The 19,259-nt window shown below is 40.9% G+C and overlaps 1 protein-coding gene across 1 annotated transcript in view; it reads right to left on the bottom strand.

Annotated features, from left to right (window-relative positions):
• Nucleotides 1-3,773: 3,773 nt before the first annotated feature.
• Nucleotides 3,774-19,259, bottom strand: part of LOC133457447 (NACHT, LRR and PYD domains-containing protein 14-like) — a 74,155-nt gene continuing 58,669 nt past the window's right edge. The window contains exons 12-18 of the mRNA XM_061736742.1: nucleotides 17,631-17,813; nucleotides 17,323-17,496; nucleotides 16,747-16,929; nucleotides 14,367-14,540; nucleotides 5,223-5,405; nucleotides 4,903-5,076; nucleotides 3,774-4,514 (exon numbers count right to left, since the gene is read on the bottom strand). Coding sequence (XP_061592726.1) covers nucleotides 4,502-4,514; nucleotides 4,903-5,076; nucleotides 5,223-5,405; nucleotides 14,367-14,540; nucleotides 16,747-16,929; nucleotides 17,323-17,496; nucleotides 17,631-17,813 — 1,084 coding nt within the window. The 3' untranslated portion in view covers nucleotides 3,774-4,501. The remainder of the gene's footprint in view (nucleotides 4,515-4,902; nucleotides 5,077-5,222; nucleotides 5,406-14,366; nucleotides 14,541-16,746; nucleotides 16,930-17,322; nucleotides 17,497-17,630; nucleotides 17,814-19,259) is intronic.

Below are 19,259 nucleotides of genomic sequence, written 5' to 3'. Positions count from 1 at the left end.
TGACGGTGCAAAATGTACCTGAACTCCCAGGATCCAAAAAAGCATACAGTTTTAGCGTACACTGTAAGTTTGCACAACCTCATTGCTCATCTGGCATTTAACCTTTACTGCAACAATGGAGAAGACGGCATCATCCTCATCACCGGCCCCTATAGCTCCACATGTCTGAGAAGGTCCAGGTGAAACACTGTCTGCCAACCCATGTAATCTCACCCGGTGCTTTCAAAATAAAAGCATGGTTAAGTACCAAAATAGAAGAACTTTCTACCTGGATAAATGGATCTCCACAGACATACCAAAATAAACTTAATCAATACTAAATATCATAAACAAATTAAAAGTGTGTTCCCAAAACTAAAAAAAACTAAAAAAAAAATGTATATTTAATGGTTTGCATTAATGGGCGTGGCCTAATGGCTCAACAGCGCCACCTAGAAAACTTTGTGCCTCAACCCCCACAATACGGTTGGACGTACATGCACGAAAATCGGTACACACCTGTATCATGTCGCAACTTAAAGAAAAGTCGCTTGGCGCCATGGCCGAAACCGAACAGGAAGTCGGCCATTTTGAATTAATCGTGTAATTTTGGCGCAATTTACGCCATTTTCACTTGTCATACTTTAACGAACTCCTCCTAGCAGGATCGTCCATTCGACATAAAACTCGCTCAGGATACACAATAGACATTAACGATGAAAAGTTTTCAAAATTGCGAGTTTTTGTGAAATGGCGTGGCCGTGGCGCCACTTCAAACTTCAACGTTAAACAGGAAGTGATACTAGTAGCTGATTGGTCGATATTTGACAGTTCCTCTTTTCTGCCATAACTTTTGAATGGTTTGACATAAAGAGTCGTGGGTGGTGTCATCGGACTTAGTTTTGAGTCCTTGACCTTTATTGGTGAAAATTGCACATGCGAGGGTCCATTCATCGCTGCTTGCAGCTTTAATTTTGTTTTATTTTACATGTATTTTGTTCCTTTATACTTGTTTATATTTTTCATATATTCTTAAATTCACTTTGGTGTATATTGTTACTTTCGTGCCGTTCCAAGAACATTTCCCCACTTTGGGATTAATAAAAAACCAAAACAATTTCCAGAGATTCGATTTTTAAACGCAATGATTTTATATCTCCCCTATAGGGAGACAAGACAAATATTAAAGAGGTAATTTATTTATCCACTAGAGGGAGACATTTATTTAAACTTTTAATCATCCAATTTATTTTCTGGCCCTCTAGTTCAGGGGTGTCCAAAGTCGGCGCTCAAGGGCCAGTGTCGTACATGTTTTAGATGTGTCCCTTTTTTTTATCAAACCATGATACAAGGAGCTTGGTCATCAACAGAACTATCCAGACTTTGATGACAAGCTGGTGACAACCGTTAATTAGAATCAGGTGTGTTTATGCAGGGAAACAACTAAAACATGCAGCACTGCAGCCCTCGAGGACCGACTTTGGACACCCCTGCTCTCTTTAAAACATTCAACACTCCATTGCAGATTATTCTGTGTTTTTAAACTCACTTTTTTGTTTTTCAACAAGCACTTAGACCAGGGGTCCTCAATCCTGGTCCTCGAGGGCCGGTGTCCCTGCAGGTTTTAGATGTTTCCCTGCTTCATTGCACCGTGATACAAGTGACTGTGTCATTAACAGAATTGTGCAGCCCTGGATGAAAAGCTGATGACGATGATTAATTAGAATCAGGTGTGTTAAAGCAGGGAAACATCTAAAACATGCAGGACACCGGCCCTCGAGGACCAGGGTTGGTGACCCCTGACTTAGACAGTCCTCAACTTACTTTCTTTCAGACTTTATAAATGTCTCAGATCACTTAAAACATCACTTTCTCTTTACTGTTACAGGTTGCAAACATACATTCAGTTCTGAGTTCTCTGGACAGAAATGCTCACACATTAAATATTAGCATTTAGAGGATTTCTAAACTCAGAAACTCCAATCCAAATAAAACGGATTTGCTCCGTGACTCGAACCCAAGACAGGCGGGTACTTTATTGATCCTGAGGGAAATTTGGGGACTCAGCAGCACTTACGCAATAAAGAGACAAAAGTATTAAAACTGAGAGAAGGGTCAAGTTAAAAATAGAAATATAAAATAGCAAATAGAGTATCAGGATAAAAAATACAACAAAGTGAAAAAATAAAGTGCTGTGATGAAAAAAGTAGGTTGACTTAAAGTGAAGTGACAAAAGCACTTAAACTGACACTTGTCCACTAAAATTAAGAGACGTGAATTAAGAATGCACGTGAACTTTAATCCCTCTTTTTATTGGACATAGACATGTCTAGTGATATTTATCACATGAAACCCACGTTAACGGAGTAGCGTGAGGTCCAGATATGTGGTTTGTTGTCTGAGGGCAGCATCATGCCATACAGGCTTCATTTGAATAAAACATTTAAGTAAAGGTAAATATAATTAATATCGCAAACACTGACATTATCATTGAAAATAAAAAAAGAAAAATGGTCTTAATCTCTTCAAACTGCAAACTCCCTGTTATTTCCATTTGCCTTTGATGCATAGAAGGAAACCACAAACTAGTGAGATGGAGAACGCTGCTCCACGGCTGTGATGATGCCTTCAGTCGGACCATCATCTACCTCGCTTGTCTCCATGACAACACAGCATCTAGTGTTGGATCACTGTTCATCGCTGGTTTCCAGAAGTCTGGACTTCCCTCCAGGGTCAGATGAGATCATGGTCTGAAATCCCTGCTGCTGCTGGTTTGATGCTGAAGAGGCCAGGGTGAAACAGACGTTATTCCTGGCAGGTCAGAGCAGGACCAGAGGACGGAGAGATGGAGGCTGGAATCCAGCCGTGTCATTTCATTTAGTCTTTGTAAATTCATGGAGCAGCACGTGTTGTTAGATTATCTTCACGAGTTACATTTATTTTGTCTTCACTATATCTATTTCCCGTGGATTCAGAGGGCGCCTCTGAACCTCCGAACCGCTGGTTGTGCATTTAACGAGTGGAGGAACGTTCGGATCCCGGTTTACCTTTTCCTCTTCTTCCACAGCCGAAGACTCGACCAGAGGAACATGGGACGACCAGTTCAAACACATTCCAGTCATCGCAGCCCAACCTACCAGAGTAAGTCCCACCACCCATCTCTTGATCTCTCTCCACTTGGTACAGACACATCTCTGGTATATTGCACTTGGAAATGTAGCCTCACTATCTGCGCTGTCTCACAGGTTCCAGAGACCATTCTTGATGTAACACCTCAGGCGGGGTTACCTGGGTTCTGCACGAATAAATCAGAACCGTCTTCGTGGCTCCACAGAGGGTACCAGACAACTCTGGCAGGCGTTTCGGACGTCATAACCCCCACAGATCACTTAGTAAATGGTACCTCATTCAAATTGACTATCCAATTACCAGACCCCCCTTCCATTCCTCCATTAACAAGAACCTTTTCAACTATCGATCAACAAGTGTTGAACATTCGTGTTTTAATTCAATTCAGTTCATAAAACTTTTTGTTTTTTCTTCATATCTGACGCATATTCAAGTGTTTTGTGCAGTTTGTGGTAAAATGAGAGTTTAATCTATGTCAGTATTACAATAAATAAAAGAAAGAGAGTGTGAAATGATCTCTTATGAAATAAAAGTCAGATTTGTGCTGATGGTGAACAAGAGAATAAAAAGTGCCTTGTGATGGTCGGTGACGCTCCTGGTACCGAGACTAATCACAAACAAACACTTATTAACCACAGTAAACTGAACAAGAGAAAAGATCCAAGTTTTACTGAAGAATTTTGAGTTTCTTTGAAGTGTTAACAATCATCGTAATATCCAGAAAACATTTACAATATTTACTGGAACAAACACTGAGGAACAGCCATTGACCAATTCAAGTTCATTTGTGTTTAGTGTTTTATGATCAAATGCTGCTATTTCCACGGATCTCTTCACTCTCTCTCTTCATCAGTGACGCGGAGAGAAACTTTAAAAACCTGACGAAGCTGAAAACACAACAACAACAACAAAGGAAAACTTGGAATGAAACTGAAACATGTAAATAAGAAGAAAACACCGGGGGAGTCACGTGACTCGGTGGAGGAGATGGCTGCTCTGCTGAGCAGCTCCGCCATGGCAGCATAAGACATTTATCCATCAGTACATCAGTAGTAGGCTCCTCCGACACTAGAACTCATCCAGACTTTAGACAAAGTGCTTGAGGAACAATGTTGAAAGAAACTCAAGTTCAAATTAAAGGCTACATTTTGATGTACTGTTTTTTATCAATAATATAATAACAATAAAGAATTTTTGATTTAACATGAACTAAATTAATATATGAGAAGTTTGTAGAACGCTGGAATTCAGAAACTATGTACATCTTCATCTTCATCTTCATCATCATCACGGTCCAGTCAGAGTTTGTCCACACAAACTGGTTCTGCTTGAACCTCTGAGGACCATCAGGACACGTCTCATCCTCTCAGCACAAACACCGTCCTGTTCACTCTCACCATTTCCAGCTGGAGAGAAAAAGAAGAAAGAAGAGAGGAGATAAAGGAGTGTTTGCAGAAACTCCCTCCACCAGCTGTCAGTCAGTGATGCAGCACATCCAGGACTTCAGAGTGTTCAGAGCTGCAGTGGAGCAGTCTGTGCATCCTGGAAGGCTGTCAGCTGGAATACACATTTATGTCTGGACACATGAGAACAAGCACAACACCGGTCCACAACCAACATCTGGATCATCTGATCCTGAAACCTGTCATCATCCTCCTCTCACAGCTTTACTGGGGAAAGCAGCCGCTGAGAAGCTGCAGCTTCACTGGAAACACTGGATCTTTAGATTTGATATCAGCTGGATTTAGTAGAAAACTGCTGGAAGCAGCAGGACCGACTCCAACCTCCACTGACCTGAAAGTCTGCAGCTCGTAGTCTGGACTCTCCACCAGGTCAGACAGCTGCTTCACATCTGCAGCCTGCAGGTTGTTCCTACTCAGGTCCAGATGTTTCAGATGGGAGGGGTTGGACTTCAGAGCTGAGACCAGAGAAGAACAGCTGATCTTTGACAGACGGCAGCACTGCAAGCTGCATAAAGACACCAGAGAAGAAGAAACCAGAGCAGTCAGATGGTCAGTGTGGATCAGCAGGAGATCAGCCTGATGTCTGCAGGTTAGTGTCAACACAACCTTCACATCACATTCATCTGAACACACAACTAAAACATGTCTGACCTCAGAGTCTCCAGTCTGCAGTCTGGACTCTCCAGGAAACCACACAGATGTTTCACTACTGAATCCTGCAGGTGGTTCCAGCTCAGGTCCAGATGTTTCAGATGTTTCAGATGGGAGGGGTTGGACTTCAGAGTTGAGACCAGAGAAGAACAGCTGATCTCTGACATCCTGCAGTACTCCAACCTGAATAAAGAATAAAAGATGTGAGCTGAAGCCACCAGGATGCAGGTTCCAACAGTCCAACAGAACCAGTGAAAAAGAGCTTCATCAATATTCATGACATCATGCTGCTGCTCCAATAAAGACGTAGTGACTTCAGCTCTTCAGCTCTGCAGCTCCACCAGTAGATCCATCCAGACAAACTCATGTTGTGCAGACAAATGATTGAAGTTTCCACACAAACAAACATGTCAGGAGGAATTTTGGGACAAATGTCAACTCATTCATTTGTTTGAAGGAAAATGAAGCATTTGTTTGAATGTCAGAGACACAAAAACATGATGAACTGATGTCTAATATTTCATGTAGTAAAACTAGTTTCAAGTGTTGAACAAGCAGATAAACAACCTGTTACTGGAACATGTTGTGTTTGAATATCTCAGTTGGTACAAACGTTAGAATCTCAGTGTTGTCACAGAAGCAGGGCTGGATACGTTACCATGGAGATCTCTGGTGTGCAGCTAACCTGGTCTGGACCAGACTAACAAGCAGGACTTCTTCCTCCTGCTGCTCCATCTGATCAGTCAGCTGTCTCTCTGATCAATCATTCATTTCATCAACACTTGTTCATCATCTTATGTGTGTTTGTTTCCTCATTTTCATCAACATTTACAGATAAATTACAATTCAGCATCATCATCATCATCATCATCATCATATTACAGGCTCCACATAGATTAGAATTATAAAGGTGATGGCAGCTTTAGTTTACTTTTCTTACTTCAACACATGTGTATTTATATTTATTTTTTTGTATATATATTTATATTTCCTGTTTCTTATTTTATTTTTTTGTTTTTTACATAGTCTTTACATGTGTGCACTTTTATGGACCTGCTGCCTAATCTCATTACATCATTATAACGACAATAAAGGCTTTCTATTCTATTCTATTTACACTCTGAAAACCATAAAAAGACATTATTTGTTGCACCTTATGTCTTGCTGTCACCTGGATGAAATGATCTTAACAGACGTATTCAGACATGATATTAAAAACCTAGAAAAAGATGTTTTCCATGTTCAGAGTTTTATATTTGGTAAACTTGTATTTGTTGAAATGAAATTTAACGGTAGTCAAAGGAAGCCAACGTTGGTTTGACTGATTTCAGCCACAGTAAGAAGTTATTCAGTAAATGAGCTCTACAGCTCATATGTTGGACTACTACACATTCAGTCTGTCCACTATTGTCTGTCAGACCCTCTGAGTTTATTAACAGCGTCTGGAGGACATTTTTGAACGTATCAGCTGTTTAAGCTCCTCGTACGTTTCCATTAGAAGCTGTTGTTCACTTGGTGAAACATCAGCAACACTCGTCCTCCATTTCTGAATCAGGACATCTGGGACCGACCTCACGGTCTGCTTAAGGAAGACGTCAACGTGCACGTACCAGGATTAGTTCAACCTGGCTTGACATAGCTGCACCTTCTCATCCTGGATCGTCTTCCTGCAGCGGAATCATCCAGGATGAACTCAGGAGGATATGTCAAGCCTTTCTCACACATCCTGGACTTCTTCTTTCTACTTTCATGCAACAAACCTCACAACTGTCCCAGAAAAACTACATCAAGATGATCAGCGATGAAACTAATCCAACCGTGGAAAACATTTGAAAAAGCAGCAGAGAAAAGCAGCTGGAGATGACTTTGGAGGTCTGGAATACAATATGTAATCTTGGATCAATCTGGGAACTTTATATTCAGTTGGTTAATTAAAAGACCTTAAGATCAAGATATAATTGACATTTTTCTGAATAGAATACTGCTTATAAAAATCACATTACTAGTATTACCTATTTAAATGTTGGTTAATATGTATTTTCTTATTTCCCAGTTAATTCTTGTTTGTTCAGATGTTTTATTCCAAGTTCAGACACATCTCTGGTTGTTCAGTTCTTCCTGTCTGACACATTCAGATGTTTAGTTTTCATGTAATAAATCATAAGAGGAAGTTTGAGGAGAAACAAACTTTTGGAGGACTAAATCAGAGAAGAAGAAACCAGAGCAGTCAGATGGTCAGTGTGGATCAGCAGGAGATCAGCCTGATGTCTGCAGGTTAGTGTCAACACAACTTTCACATCACATTCATCTGAACACACAAATAAAACATGTCTGACCTCAGAGTCTCCAGTCTGCAGTCTGGACTCTCCAGGAAACCACACAGATGTTTCAATCCTGAATCCTGCAGGTCGTTCCTGCTCAGGTCCAGATGTTTCAGATGTTCCAGATGGGAGGGGTTGGACTTCAGAGTCGAGACCAGAGAAGAACAGCTGATCTCTGACAGACCGCAGTTCTCCAAGCTGAATAAAGAATAACAGATGTGAGCTGAAACCACCAGGATGCAGGTTCCAACAGTCCAACAGAACCAGTGAAAAAGAGTTTCATCAATATTCATGACATCATGCTGCTGCTCCAATAAAGACGTAGTGACTTCAGCTCTTCAGCTCCACCAGTGGATCCATCCAGACAAACTCATGCTGTGCAGACAAATGATTGAAGTTTCCACACAAACAAACATGGCAGGAGGAATTCTGGGACAAATGTCAACTCATTCATTTGTATGAAGGAATATGAAGCATTTGTTTGAATGTCAGAGACACAAAAACATGATGAACTGATGTCTAATATTTCATGTAGTAAAACTAGTTTCAAGTGTTGAACAAGCAGATGAACAACTTGTTACTGGAACATGTTGTGTTTGAATATCTCCGTCGGTACAAACGTTACAATCTCAGTGTTGTCACAGAAGCAGGGCTGGATACGTTACCATGGAGATCTCTGGTGTGCAGCTAACCTGGTCTGGACCAGACTAACAAGCAGGACTTCTTCCTCCTGCTGCTCCATCTGATCAGTCAGCTGTCTCTCTGATCAATCAATCATTTCATCAACACTTGTTCATCATCTTCTGTGTGTTTGCTTCCTCATTTTCATCATCAACATTTACAGATAAATAACAATTCAGCATCATCATCATCATCTTACAGGCTCCACATAAATGAGAATTATAAAGGTGATGGCAGCTTTATTTCACTTTTCTTACTTCAACACACATGTGTATTTATATTTAGTTTTACACACTGAAAACCATAAAAAGACATTATTTGTTGCACCTTATGTCTTGCTGTCACCTGGATGAAATTATCTTAACAGGCTTATTTAGACATGATATTAAAAACCTAGAAAAAGATGTTTTCCATGTTCAAAGTTTTATATTTGGTAAACTTGTATTTGTTGAAGTGAAATGTAATGGTAGTCAAAGGAAGCCAACGTTGGTTTGACTGATTTCAGCCACAGTAAGAAGTTATTCAGTAAATGAGCTCTACAGCTCATATGTTGGACTACTACACATTCAGTCTGTCCACTATTGTCTGTCAGACTCTCTGAGTTTATTAACAGCGTCTGGAGGACATTTTTGAACGTATCAGCTGTTTAAACTCCTCCTACGTTTCCATTAGAAGCTGTTGTTCACTCGGTGAAACATCAGCAACACTCGTCCTCCATTTCTGAATCAGGACATCTGGGACCGACCTCACGGTCTGCTTAAGGAAGATGTCAACGTGCACGTACCAGGATTAGTTCAACCTGGCTTGACATAGCTGCACCTTCTCATCCTGGATCGTCTTCCTGCAGCGGAATCATCCAGGATGAACTCAGGAGGAGATGTCAAGCCTTTCTCACACATCCTGGACTTCTTTATACTTTCATGCAACAAACCTCCCAACTGTCCCAGAAAAACTACATCAAGATGATCAGCGATGAAACTAATCCAACCGTGGAAAACATTTGAAAAAGCAGCAGAGAAAAGCAGCTGGAGATGACTTTGGAGGTCAGGAATACAATGTGTAATCCTGGATCAATCCGGGAACTTTATATTCAGTTGGTTGATTAAAATACCTTAAGATCAAGATATAATTGACATTTTTCAGAATAGAATACTAACTATAAAAATTACATTTCTAGTATTACCTATTTAAATGTTGGAACAAATGTATTTTTCTTATTTCTCAGTTAATTCTTGTTTGTTCAGATGTTTTATTCCAAGTTCAGACACATCTCTGGTTGTTCAGTTGTTCCTGTCTGACACATTCAGATGTTTAGTTTTCATGTAATAAATCAGAAGAGGAAGTTTAAGGAGAAACAAACTGTTGGAGGATTAAAGCAGAGAAGAAGAAACCAGAGAAGTCAGATGGTCAGTGTGGATCAGCAGGAGATCAGCCTGATGTCTGCAGGTTAGTGTCAACACAACTTTCACATCACATTCATCTGAACACACGACTAAAACATGTCTGACCTCAGAGTCTCCAGTCTGCAGTCTGGACTCTCCAGGAAACCACACAGATGTTTCACTCCTGAATCCTGCAGGTTCTGGTTCCTGCTCAGGTCCAGATGTTTCAGATGTTTCAGATGGGAGGGGTTGGACTTCAGAGTTGAGACCAGAGAAGAACAGCTGATCTTTGACAGACCGCAGTTCGCCAACCTGAATAAAGAATAAGAGATGTGAGCTGAAGCCACCAGGATGCAGGTTCCAACAGTCCAACAGAACCAGTGAAAAAGAGCTTCATCAATATTCATGACATCATGCTGCTGCTCCAATAAAGACGTAGTGACTTCAGCTCTTCAGCTCTGCAGCTCCACCAGTGGATCCATCCAGACAAACTCATGTTGTACAGACAAATGATTAATGTTTCCACACAAACAAACATGTCAGGAGGAATTCTGGGACAAACGTCAATTCATTTGTATGAAGGAAAATGAAGTATTTTTTTGAATGTCAGAGACACAAAAACATGATGAACGGGTGTCTAATATTTCATGAAGTAAAACTAGTTTCAAGTGTTCAACAAGCAGATGAACAACTTGTTACTGGAACATGTTGTGTTTGAATATCTCAGTCGGTACAAACGTTAGAATCTCAGTGTTGTCACAGAAGCAGGGCTGGATACGTTACCATGGAGATCTCTGGTGTGCAGCTAACCTGGTCTGGACCAGACTAACAAGCAGGACTTCTTCCTCCTGCTGCTCCATCTGATCAGTCAGATGTCTCTCTGATCAATCATTCATTTCATCAACACTTGTTCATCGTCTTCTGTGTGTTTGTTTCCTCATTTTCATCATCAACAATTACAGATAAATTAAAATTCAGCATCATCTTCATCATCATCATCTTACAGGCTCCACATAGATGAGAATTATAAAGGTGATGGCAGCTTTATTTCACTTTTCTTACTTCAACACCCATGTATTTATATTTATTTTTTTGTATATATATTTATATTTCCTGTTTCTTATTTTATTTTTTGTTTTTTACATAGTCTTTACATGTGTGCACTTTTATGGACCTGCTGCCTAATCTCATTATATCATTATAACGACAATAAAGGCTTTTTATTCTATTCTATTTACACTCTGAAAACCATAAAAAGACATTATTTGTTGCACCTTATGTCTTGCTGTCACCTGGATGAAATGATCTTAACAGACTTATTAAGACATGATAGTAAAAACCTAGAAAAAGATGTTTTCCATGTTCAGAGTTTAATATTTGGTAAACTTGTATTTGTTGAAATGAAATTTAACGGTAGTCAAAGGAAGCCAAGGTTGGTTTGACTGATTTCAGCCACAGTAAGAAGTTATTCAGTAAATGAGCTCTACAGCTCATATGTTGGACTACTACACATTCAGTCTGTCCACTATTGTCTGTCAGACCCTCTGAGTTTATTAACAGCGTCTGGAGGACATTTTTGAACGTATCAGCTGTTTAAACTCCTCGTACGTTTCCATTAGAAGCTGTTGTTCACTCGGTGAAACATCAGCAACACTCGTCCTCCATTTCTGAATCAGGACATCTGGGACCGACCTCACGGTCTGCTTAAGGAAGACGTCAACGTGCACGTACCAGGATTAGTTCAACCTGGCTTGACATAGCTGCACCTTCTCATCCTGGATCGTCTTCCTGCAGCGGAATCATCCAGGATGAACTCAGGAGGATATGTCAAGCCTTTCTCACACATCCTGGACTTCTTCTTTCTACTTTCATGCAACAAAACTCCCAACTGTCCCAGAAAAACTACATCAAGATGATCACTGATGAAACTAATCCAACCGTGGAAAACATTTGAAAAAGCAGCAGAGAAAAGCAGCTGGAGATGACTTTGGAGGTCTGGAATACAATATGTAATCTTGGATCAATCTGGGAACTTTATATTCAGTTGGTTTCTTAAAATACCTTAAGATCAAGATATAATTGACATTTTTCTGAATAGAATACTACTTATAAAAATCACATTTCTAGTATTACCTATTTAAATGTTGGTTAATATGTATTTTTCTTATTTCCCAGGTAATTCTTGTTTGTTCAGATGTTTTATTCCAAGTTCAGACACATCTCTGATTGTTCAGTTGTTCCTGTCTGACACATTCAGATATTTAGTTTTCATGTAATAAATCAGAAGAGGAAGTTTAAGGAGAGACAAACTGTTGGAGGACTAAAGCAGAGAAGAAGAAACCAGAGCAGTCAGATGGTCAGTGTGGATCAGCAGGAGATCAGCCTGATGTCTGCAGGTTAGTGTCAACACAACTTTCACATCACATTCATCTGAACACACAACTAAAACATGTCTGACCTCAGAGTCTCCAGTCTGCAGTCTGGACTCTCCAGGAAACCACACAGACGTTTCACTCCTGAATCCTGCAGCTTGTTGTCACTCAGGTCCAGATGTTTCAGATGTTTCAGATGGGAGGGGTTGGACTTCAGAGTTGAGACCAGAGAAGAACAGCTGATCTCTGACAGACTGCAGCCCTTCAACCTGAATAAAGAATAAAAGATGTGAGCTGAAGCCACCAGGATGCAGGTTCCAACAGTCCAACAGAACCAGTGAAAAAGAGCTTCATCAATATTCATGACATCATGCTGCTGCTCCAATAAAGACGTAGTGACTTCAGCTCTTCAGCTCTGCAGCTCCACCAGTGGATCCATCCATACAAACTCATGCTGTGCAGACAAATGATTGAAGTTTCCACACAAACAAACATGTCAGGAGGAATTCTGGGACAAATGTCAACTCATTCATTTGTTTGAAGGAAAATGAAGCATTTGTTTGAATGTCAGAGACACAAAAACATGATGAACTGGTGTCTAATATTTCATGTAGTAAAATTAGTTTCAAGTGTTGAACAAGCAGATGAACAACTTGTTACTGGAACATGTTGTGTTTGAATATCTCAGTTGGTACAAACGTTAGAATCTCAGTGTTGTCACAGAAGCAGGGCTGGATACGTTACCATGGAGATCTCTGGTGTGCAGCTAACCTGGTCTGGACCAGACTAACAAGCAGGACTTCTTCCTCCTGCTGCTCCATCTGATCAGTCAGATGTCTCTCTGATCAATCAATCATTTCATCAACACTTGTTCATCGTCTTCTGTGTGTTTGTTTCCTTATTTTCATCATCAACAATTACAGATAAATTAAAATTCAGCATCATCATCATCTTACAGGCTCCACATAGATGAGAATTATAAAGGTGATGGCAGCTTTATTTCACTTTTCTTACTTCAACACCCATGTATTTATATTTAGTTTTTTGTATATATATTTATATTTCCTGTTTCTTATTTTATTTTTATTTTTTTACATAGTCTTTACATGTGTGCACTTTTATGGAACTGCTGCCTAATCTCATTATATCATTATAACGACAATAAAGGCTTTCTATTCTATTCTATTTACACTCTGAAAACCATAAAAAGACATTATTTGTTGCACCTTATGTCTTGCTGTCACCTGGATGAAATGATCTTAACAGACTTATTAAGACATGATAGTAAAAACCTAGAAAAAGATGTTTTCCATGTTCAGAGTTTTATATTTGGTAAACTTGTATTTGTTGAAATGAAATTTAACGGTAGTCAAAGGAAGCCAAGGTTGGTTTGACTGATTTCAGCCACAGTAAGAAGTTATTCAGTAAATGAGCTCTACAGCTCATATGTTGGACTACTACACATTCAGTCTGTCCACTATTGTCTGTCAGACCCTCTGAGTTTATTAACAGCGTCTGGAGGACGTTTTTGAACGTATCAGCTGTTTAAACTCCTCCTACGTTCCCATTAGAAGCTGTTGTTCACTCGGTGAAACATCAGCAACACTCGTCCTCCATTTCTGAATCAGGACATCTGGGACCGACCTCACGGTCTGCTTAAGGAAGACGTCAACGTGCACGTACCAGGATTAGTTCAACCTGGCTTGACATAGCTGCACCTTCTCATCCTGGATCGTCTTCCTGCAGCGGAATCATCCAGGATGAACTCAGGAGGATATGTCAAGCCTTTCTCACACATCCTGGACTTCTTCTTTCTACTTTCATGCAACAAAACTCACAACTGTCCCAGAAAAACTACATCAAGATGATCAGCGATGAAACTAATCCAACCGTGGAAAACATTTGAAAAAGCAGCAGAGAAAAAGCAGCAGGAGATGACTTTGGAGGTCTGGAATATAATATGTAGTCCTGGATCAATCTGGGAACTTTATATTCAGTTGTTTTATTAAAAGACCTTAAGATCAAGATATAGTTGACATTTTACTGAATAGAAGACTAATTACCTATTTAAATGTTGGTTCAAACGTATTTTTCCTATTTCCCACTTAATTCTTGTTTGTTCAGATGTTTTATTCCAAGTTCAGACACATCTCTGGTTGTTCAGTTGTTCCTGTCTGACACATTCAGATGTTTAATTATTATGTCAAGAATCAGAAGAGGAACTCTAAGGAGAAACAAACTGTTGGAGGACTAAAGCAGAGAAGAAGAAACCAGAGCAGTCAGATGGTCAGTGTGGATCAGCAGGAGATCAGCCTGATGTCTGCAGGTTAGTGTCAACACAACTTTCACATCACATTCATCTGAACACACAACTAAAACATGTCTGACCTCAGAGTCTCCAGTCTGCAGTCTGGACTGTCCAGGAAACCACACAGCTGTTTCACATCTGAATCCTGCAGCTTTTTCCCGCTCAGGTCCAGTTGTGTCAGATCAGAGGGGTTGGACTCCAGAGCTGACACCAGAGAAGAACAGCTGATCTCTGACAAACTGCAGCGCTCCGACCTGATCAAAGAATAAAACACAGATAAAACTCTAGATGAGTGTTTGGTCCACATCAGATCAGGGGGCAGCAGGGTGGTGTGGTGGGAACACCGGAGCTTCACAGTCACAAGGTTCCTGGTTCAAATCCCAGCTCGGTTCTTCCTTCATGTTCACTCAGAAACACCTCCATCAGGATTATTGATGCTTCCACATTAAACGCAGGACTGAGATACTTCGTTTCTTTGATTAGATTATAATTTTCAATGTCACCCAACACTGTACTATATTTACGTTCTGGAACGTGGTCACAAAGTATTCTAGAATAGTGGTGAGTACTCTGATTACTATTGGGGGATCATGGAGACCCTGTATGGAGTTGGGAATGCAGGACTGGACTTTAACTGGTTCTGTTGCTGCCATCAAATTCAACATTTAGCAATGTTTGGTATTTTTATCAGAATTATTATGATTAGCATATTCTGTTAATGATGGATTAAACACAAATGATAGACGCATCACAATCAAACAGAAGCAAATTTACTGAGAATAAGAGGTTCTGGTAAACATACAGGACCTGCCTCATCCCACTGATGGTAATAAGAGTACTAAATACTATTTTGAGAATTATCTTTAAAATATTCTTGAAAGTAAACAAAGTACTTTGTTGTTCAGATTGACAAACTACACAGTACTGGGTCAGCTGATTATACGTCTTACTTTTAGCTCAGCAGAGTCATGGATGTGACTTATTTTACAGTCTTTGGAGCATCTTCATGAAGGAAACCAGTTTGGTCTTGTTAGTTGTGTGATGTGATATTTGACATAACGATGCTGAACATCTTCTGCTCCATGATCTGGTGTCGACTGTCTGAGTGAGCAGCGTCAGGAAGAGCTGGTGGTGGTTTCACTGGATGAGAACTTTATCTACTTATTACAGATAACAATTATTTTAATGGAATAAAGGGGGGAGAACGTCTACAGTAAGAGATACAGCGGTCCCGACAAACCCCAACCTCACACCGACTACAGCGGGTCCATGAAGGAACCTTCTGGAGGGAGATGAAGAGTTTCCTGCCTCTCTCACTGCCAGCTGATCACCCTCATCATCCTCACCTCTTCCTGTCCCTATTTAAACACGACTCCAGGTCTCACTCTCTGCCAGATTGGGTTTGTGGTCTCCCTGCAGATACCGGTCTCCAGCAGTTCTCCTGTGACTGCTATGCTGGACCGGATCTGTGTCCTTGGACCTGGTTTTAAGGCCCAGCATTGATCGGTACCTCTATCTGAGCTTATCTGCCTTTCTTCGGTTCTGACCCTGGCCTGCTGTTCCTAGATCTGTCTTCTGCATCACAACCGAACTGCAGACCCTCCTGGCCTCTGGACCGGTGGCCCGTCCCTGCATGGTCACCATCTCGCCTCTCCTGATCCCCTCTGATTCATATTTGGGTCAATAATTATTTAGATGAGGACTCTTTACGCCTGGTCAGCCGTCACTTCAGCCCTGTCCGCTCAAACCTTAAAACAGTTAGTTAGTTTACCGTCAGCCAAAAACCTGTCTTCCTTCAGGACATGTGTGATCTCTGACTGTGTTCAGCGTGGGAGGAGGTCTGTCTCTGCCAGACTTGTGGTTTCATAGATGATTTAAAAGATGAACATGTAACTCAGTTTTAAACTTTTAGAGTCAGAAAAGCATCATATGGCCCTTTAAAAGCGATCAACCCAGAAGTGACATCTCCCTGAATGATCATGAGTGTCTGGTTCTGTCTGGACCTTGAGCTGCTTCATGACAGCAGGAACACACATCTATGATGGTGAGTGAAGTTCAGACGATAAACACCTGAAACACCTTCACCTGGACTGATGGTGTCTTCTCTGTTTGAGGTGACCCAAATCAGTGAACCGACCTGACAGTCTGCAGCTGGTAGTCTGGACTCTCCACCAGGCCACACAGCTGCTTCACATCTGAATCCTGCAGCTTGTAGTTGAATCTCAGGTCCAGATGTTTCAGATGGGAGGGCTTGGACTTCAGAGCTGAGACCAGAGAAGAACAGCTGATCTCTGACAGACCGCAGCGCTGCAAGCTGCACAAAGATACCAGAGAAGAAGAAACCAGAGCAGTCAGATGGTCAGTGTGGATCAGCAGGAGATCAGCCTGATGTCTGCAGGTTAGTGTCAACACAACTTTCACATCACATTCATCTGAACACACAACTAAAACATGTCTGACCTCAGAGTCTCCAGTCTGCAGTCTGGACTCTCCAGGAAACTACACAGATGTTTCACTCCTGAATCCTGCAGCTGGTTCCAGCTCAAGTCCAGATGTTTCAGATGTTTCAGATGGGAGGGGTTGGACTTCAGAGCAGAAACCAGAGAAGAACAGCTGATCTCTGATAAACTGCAACCCTCCAACCTGAATAATGAAGAAACATGTTGATGACTTTTAATCACAGACTGCAGTTTAAGCTTCACCTCCAACTTTTAGAGTTTCACTTCAAATACAACCAAACATCTCTTACAGGAGAAAAGAAAGAGAACATTTCTGGACATGTTTAATTAAATTAAGTATACTAAATTAACCTCTAAAGGGAACTGATACAGTTGGAACAGGAAGAGTCTCTAGAAAGAGTATTTCTAGAAGTTCCCAGATGTGTTCAGGAACAATCTCCTGCAGCCGACTGTTTGACAGAGAACCTGAAGACGTCTCCGACTGAACACACTCCTTAGTGACATCTCTGTGTTTGTGGAGGATCTGTCTGAACGGACCTTTTAAAGTTTCTCCAATCTTTTAAATCTGTGAACTGACCTCAGAGTCTGCGGTCTGCAGTCTGGACTCTCCAGGAAACCACACAGATGTTTCACTCCTGAATCCTGCAGGTCGTTCAGACTCAGGTCTAGATGTTTCAGGTGGGAGGGCTTGGACTTCAGAGCTGAGCCCAGAGAAGAACAGCTGATCTCTGACAGACCGCAGCACTGCAAGCTGCACAAAGACACCAGAGAAGAAGAAACCAGAGCAGTCAGATGGTCAGTGTGGATCAGCAGGAGATCAGCCTGATGTCTGCAGGTTAGTGTCACATCACATTCATCTGAACACACAACTAAAACATGTCTGACCTCAGAGTCTCCAGTCTGCAGTCTGGACTCTCCAGGAAAACACACAGATGTTTCACTCCTGAATCCTGCAGGTTGTTCCAGCTCAGGTCCAGATGTTTCAGATGTTTCAGATGGGAGGGGTTGGACTTCAGAGCTGAGACCAGAGAAGAACAACTGGTCTCTGACAACCTGCAGTTCTCCAACCTGAACAGAAAGTAAAACATGTTGAAGTCTCATCAGAAAGTGTTTCTTCAAATATCAACTTTGTCATCAGGTCCATGTGGGTCACCACTGTATCTGGACTTTATAAAACAGGTTTTACAGTTTTGTTCCATCCATGATGTCGGTTCCAGGTCGTTCCTCTGACATGTTCACCTTTACTGAACATCCTGAGGTTTTCTGGTCGAAGTCTGACACTAGATTAAGATGAAAATACCAACATACACACCAATCTTTTTGAAAATATTGTTCAAAGAGGCCGTTTAGAGATCAGAAACTGATCTAGCAACAATTATTAACATCAGAATGGATCTGTGGAGAACAGCTGGACTTTCATATCATGTATCCAGTTTTAAATCATTTTTGCAGGATTCCTGAGGTTTTTATCATAATGATCTTTTTATGTTAAAAAGAGTTAAAATGATGTTTTCTGAGAGCAGAAGGATAAGATATTAAAATACTTTATTTTTAGTAATGTGTCCTTTATAATTTGACTTAACTTGCAAACACCTAATAATTCTGTTAAAACTTACTTTTACTTTACTCTCTTACTTTTCATTAAAGATAAGAATGATTGAATTCTGTATATTCATCAGACTAATTCAACAAATTCTGAAGTCTGTGTGAAACTAAACATCAGCTGGTTCTGTATCGCTTGCACTTGAAAAGTCTTTGCTTGAACAACTAATGAACTGCTTAATTAAAGGACATTTCTGAATTAAAAACCCACACGGGTGAATCTCAGACACACTTCTTGTCAGGATGATCACTTTGACACGCGGCGCCACCTGTAGCCGTCAGCCCAACCTGTCCAGGTCTAATTTGTCCAGTCCTGTCCTGTCCAGTCCTGTCCTGTCCTGTCCAGGTCTATATTTGGTAAACTTGTATTTGTTTAAATTAAATTTAACGGTAGTCAAAGGAAGCCAACGTTGGTTTGACTGATTTCAGCCACAGTAAGAAGTTATTCAGTAAATGAGCTCTACAGCTCATATGTTGGACTACTACACATTCAGTCTGTCCACTATTGTCTGTCAGACCCTCTGAGTTCATTAACAGCGTCTGGAGGACATTTTTGAACGTATCAGCTGTTTAAGCTCCTCGTATATTTCCATTAGAAGCTGTTGTTCACTCGGTGAAACATCAGCAACACTCGTCCTCCATTTCTGAATCAGGACATCTGGGACCGACCTCACGGTCTGCTTAAGGAAGACGTCAACGTGCACGTACCAGGATTAGTTCAACCTGGCTTGACATAGCTGCACCTTCTCATCCTGGATCGTCTTCCTGCAGCGGAATCATCCAGGATGAACTCAGGAGGATATGTCAAGCCTTTCTCACACATCCTGGACTTCTTCTTTCTACTTTCATGCAACAAACCTCCCAACTGTCCCATAAAAACACATCAAGATGATCAGCGATGAAACTAATTTA

This window comes from Cololabis saira, chromosome 12 (assembly GCF_033807715.1).
Source record: "Cololabis saira isolate AMF1-May2022 chromosome 12, fColSai1.1, whole genome shotgun sequence".
Taxonomy (NCBI): Eukaryota; Metazoa; Chordata; class Actinopteri; order Beloniformes; family Belonidae; genus Cololabis; species Cololabis saira.
This window is presented reverse-complemented; position numbering and strand designations above follow the sequence as displayed.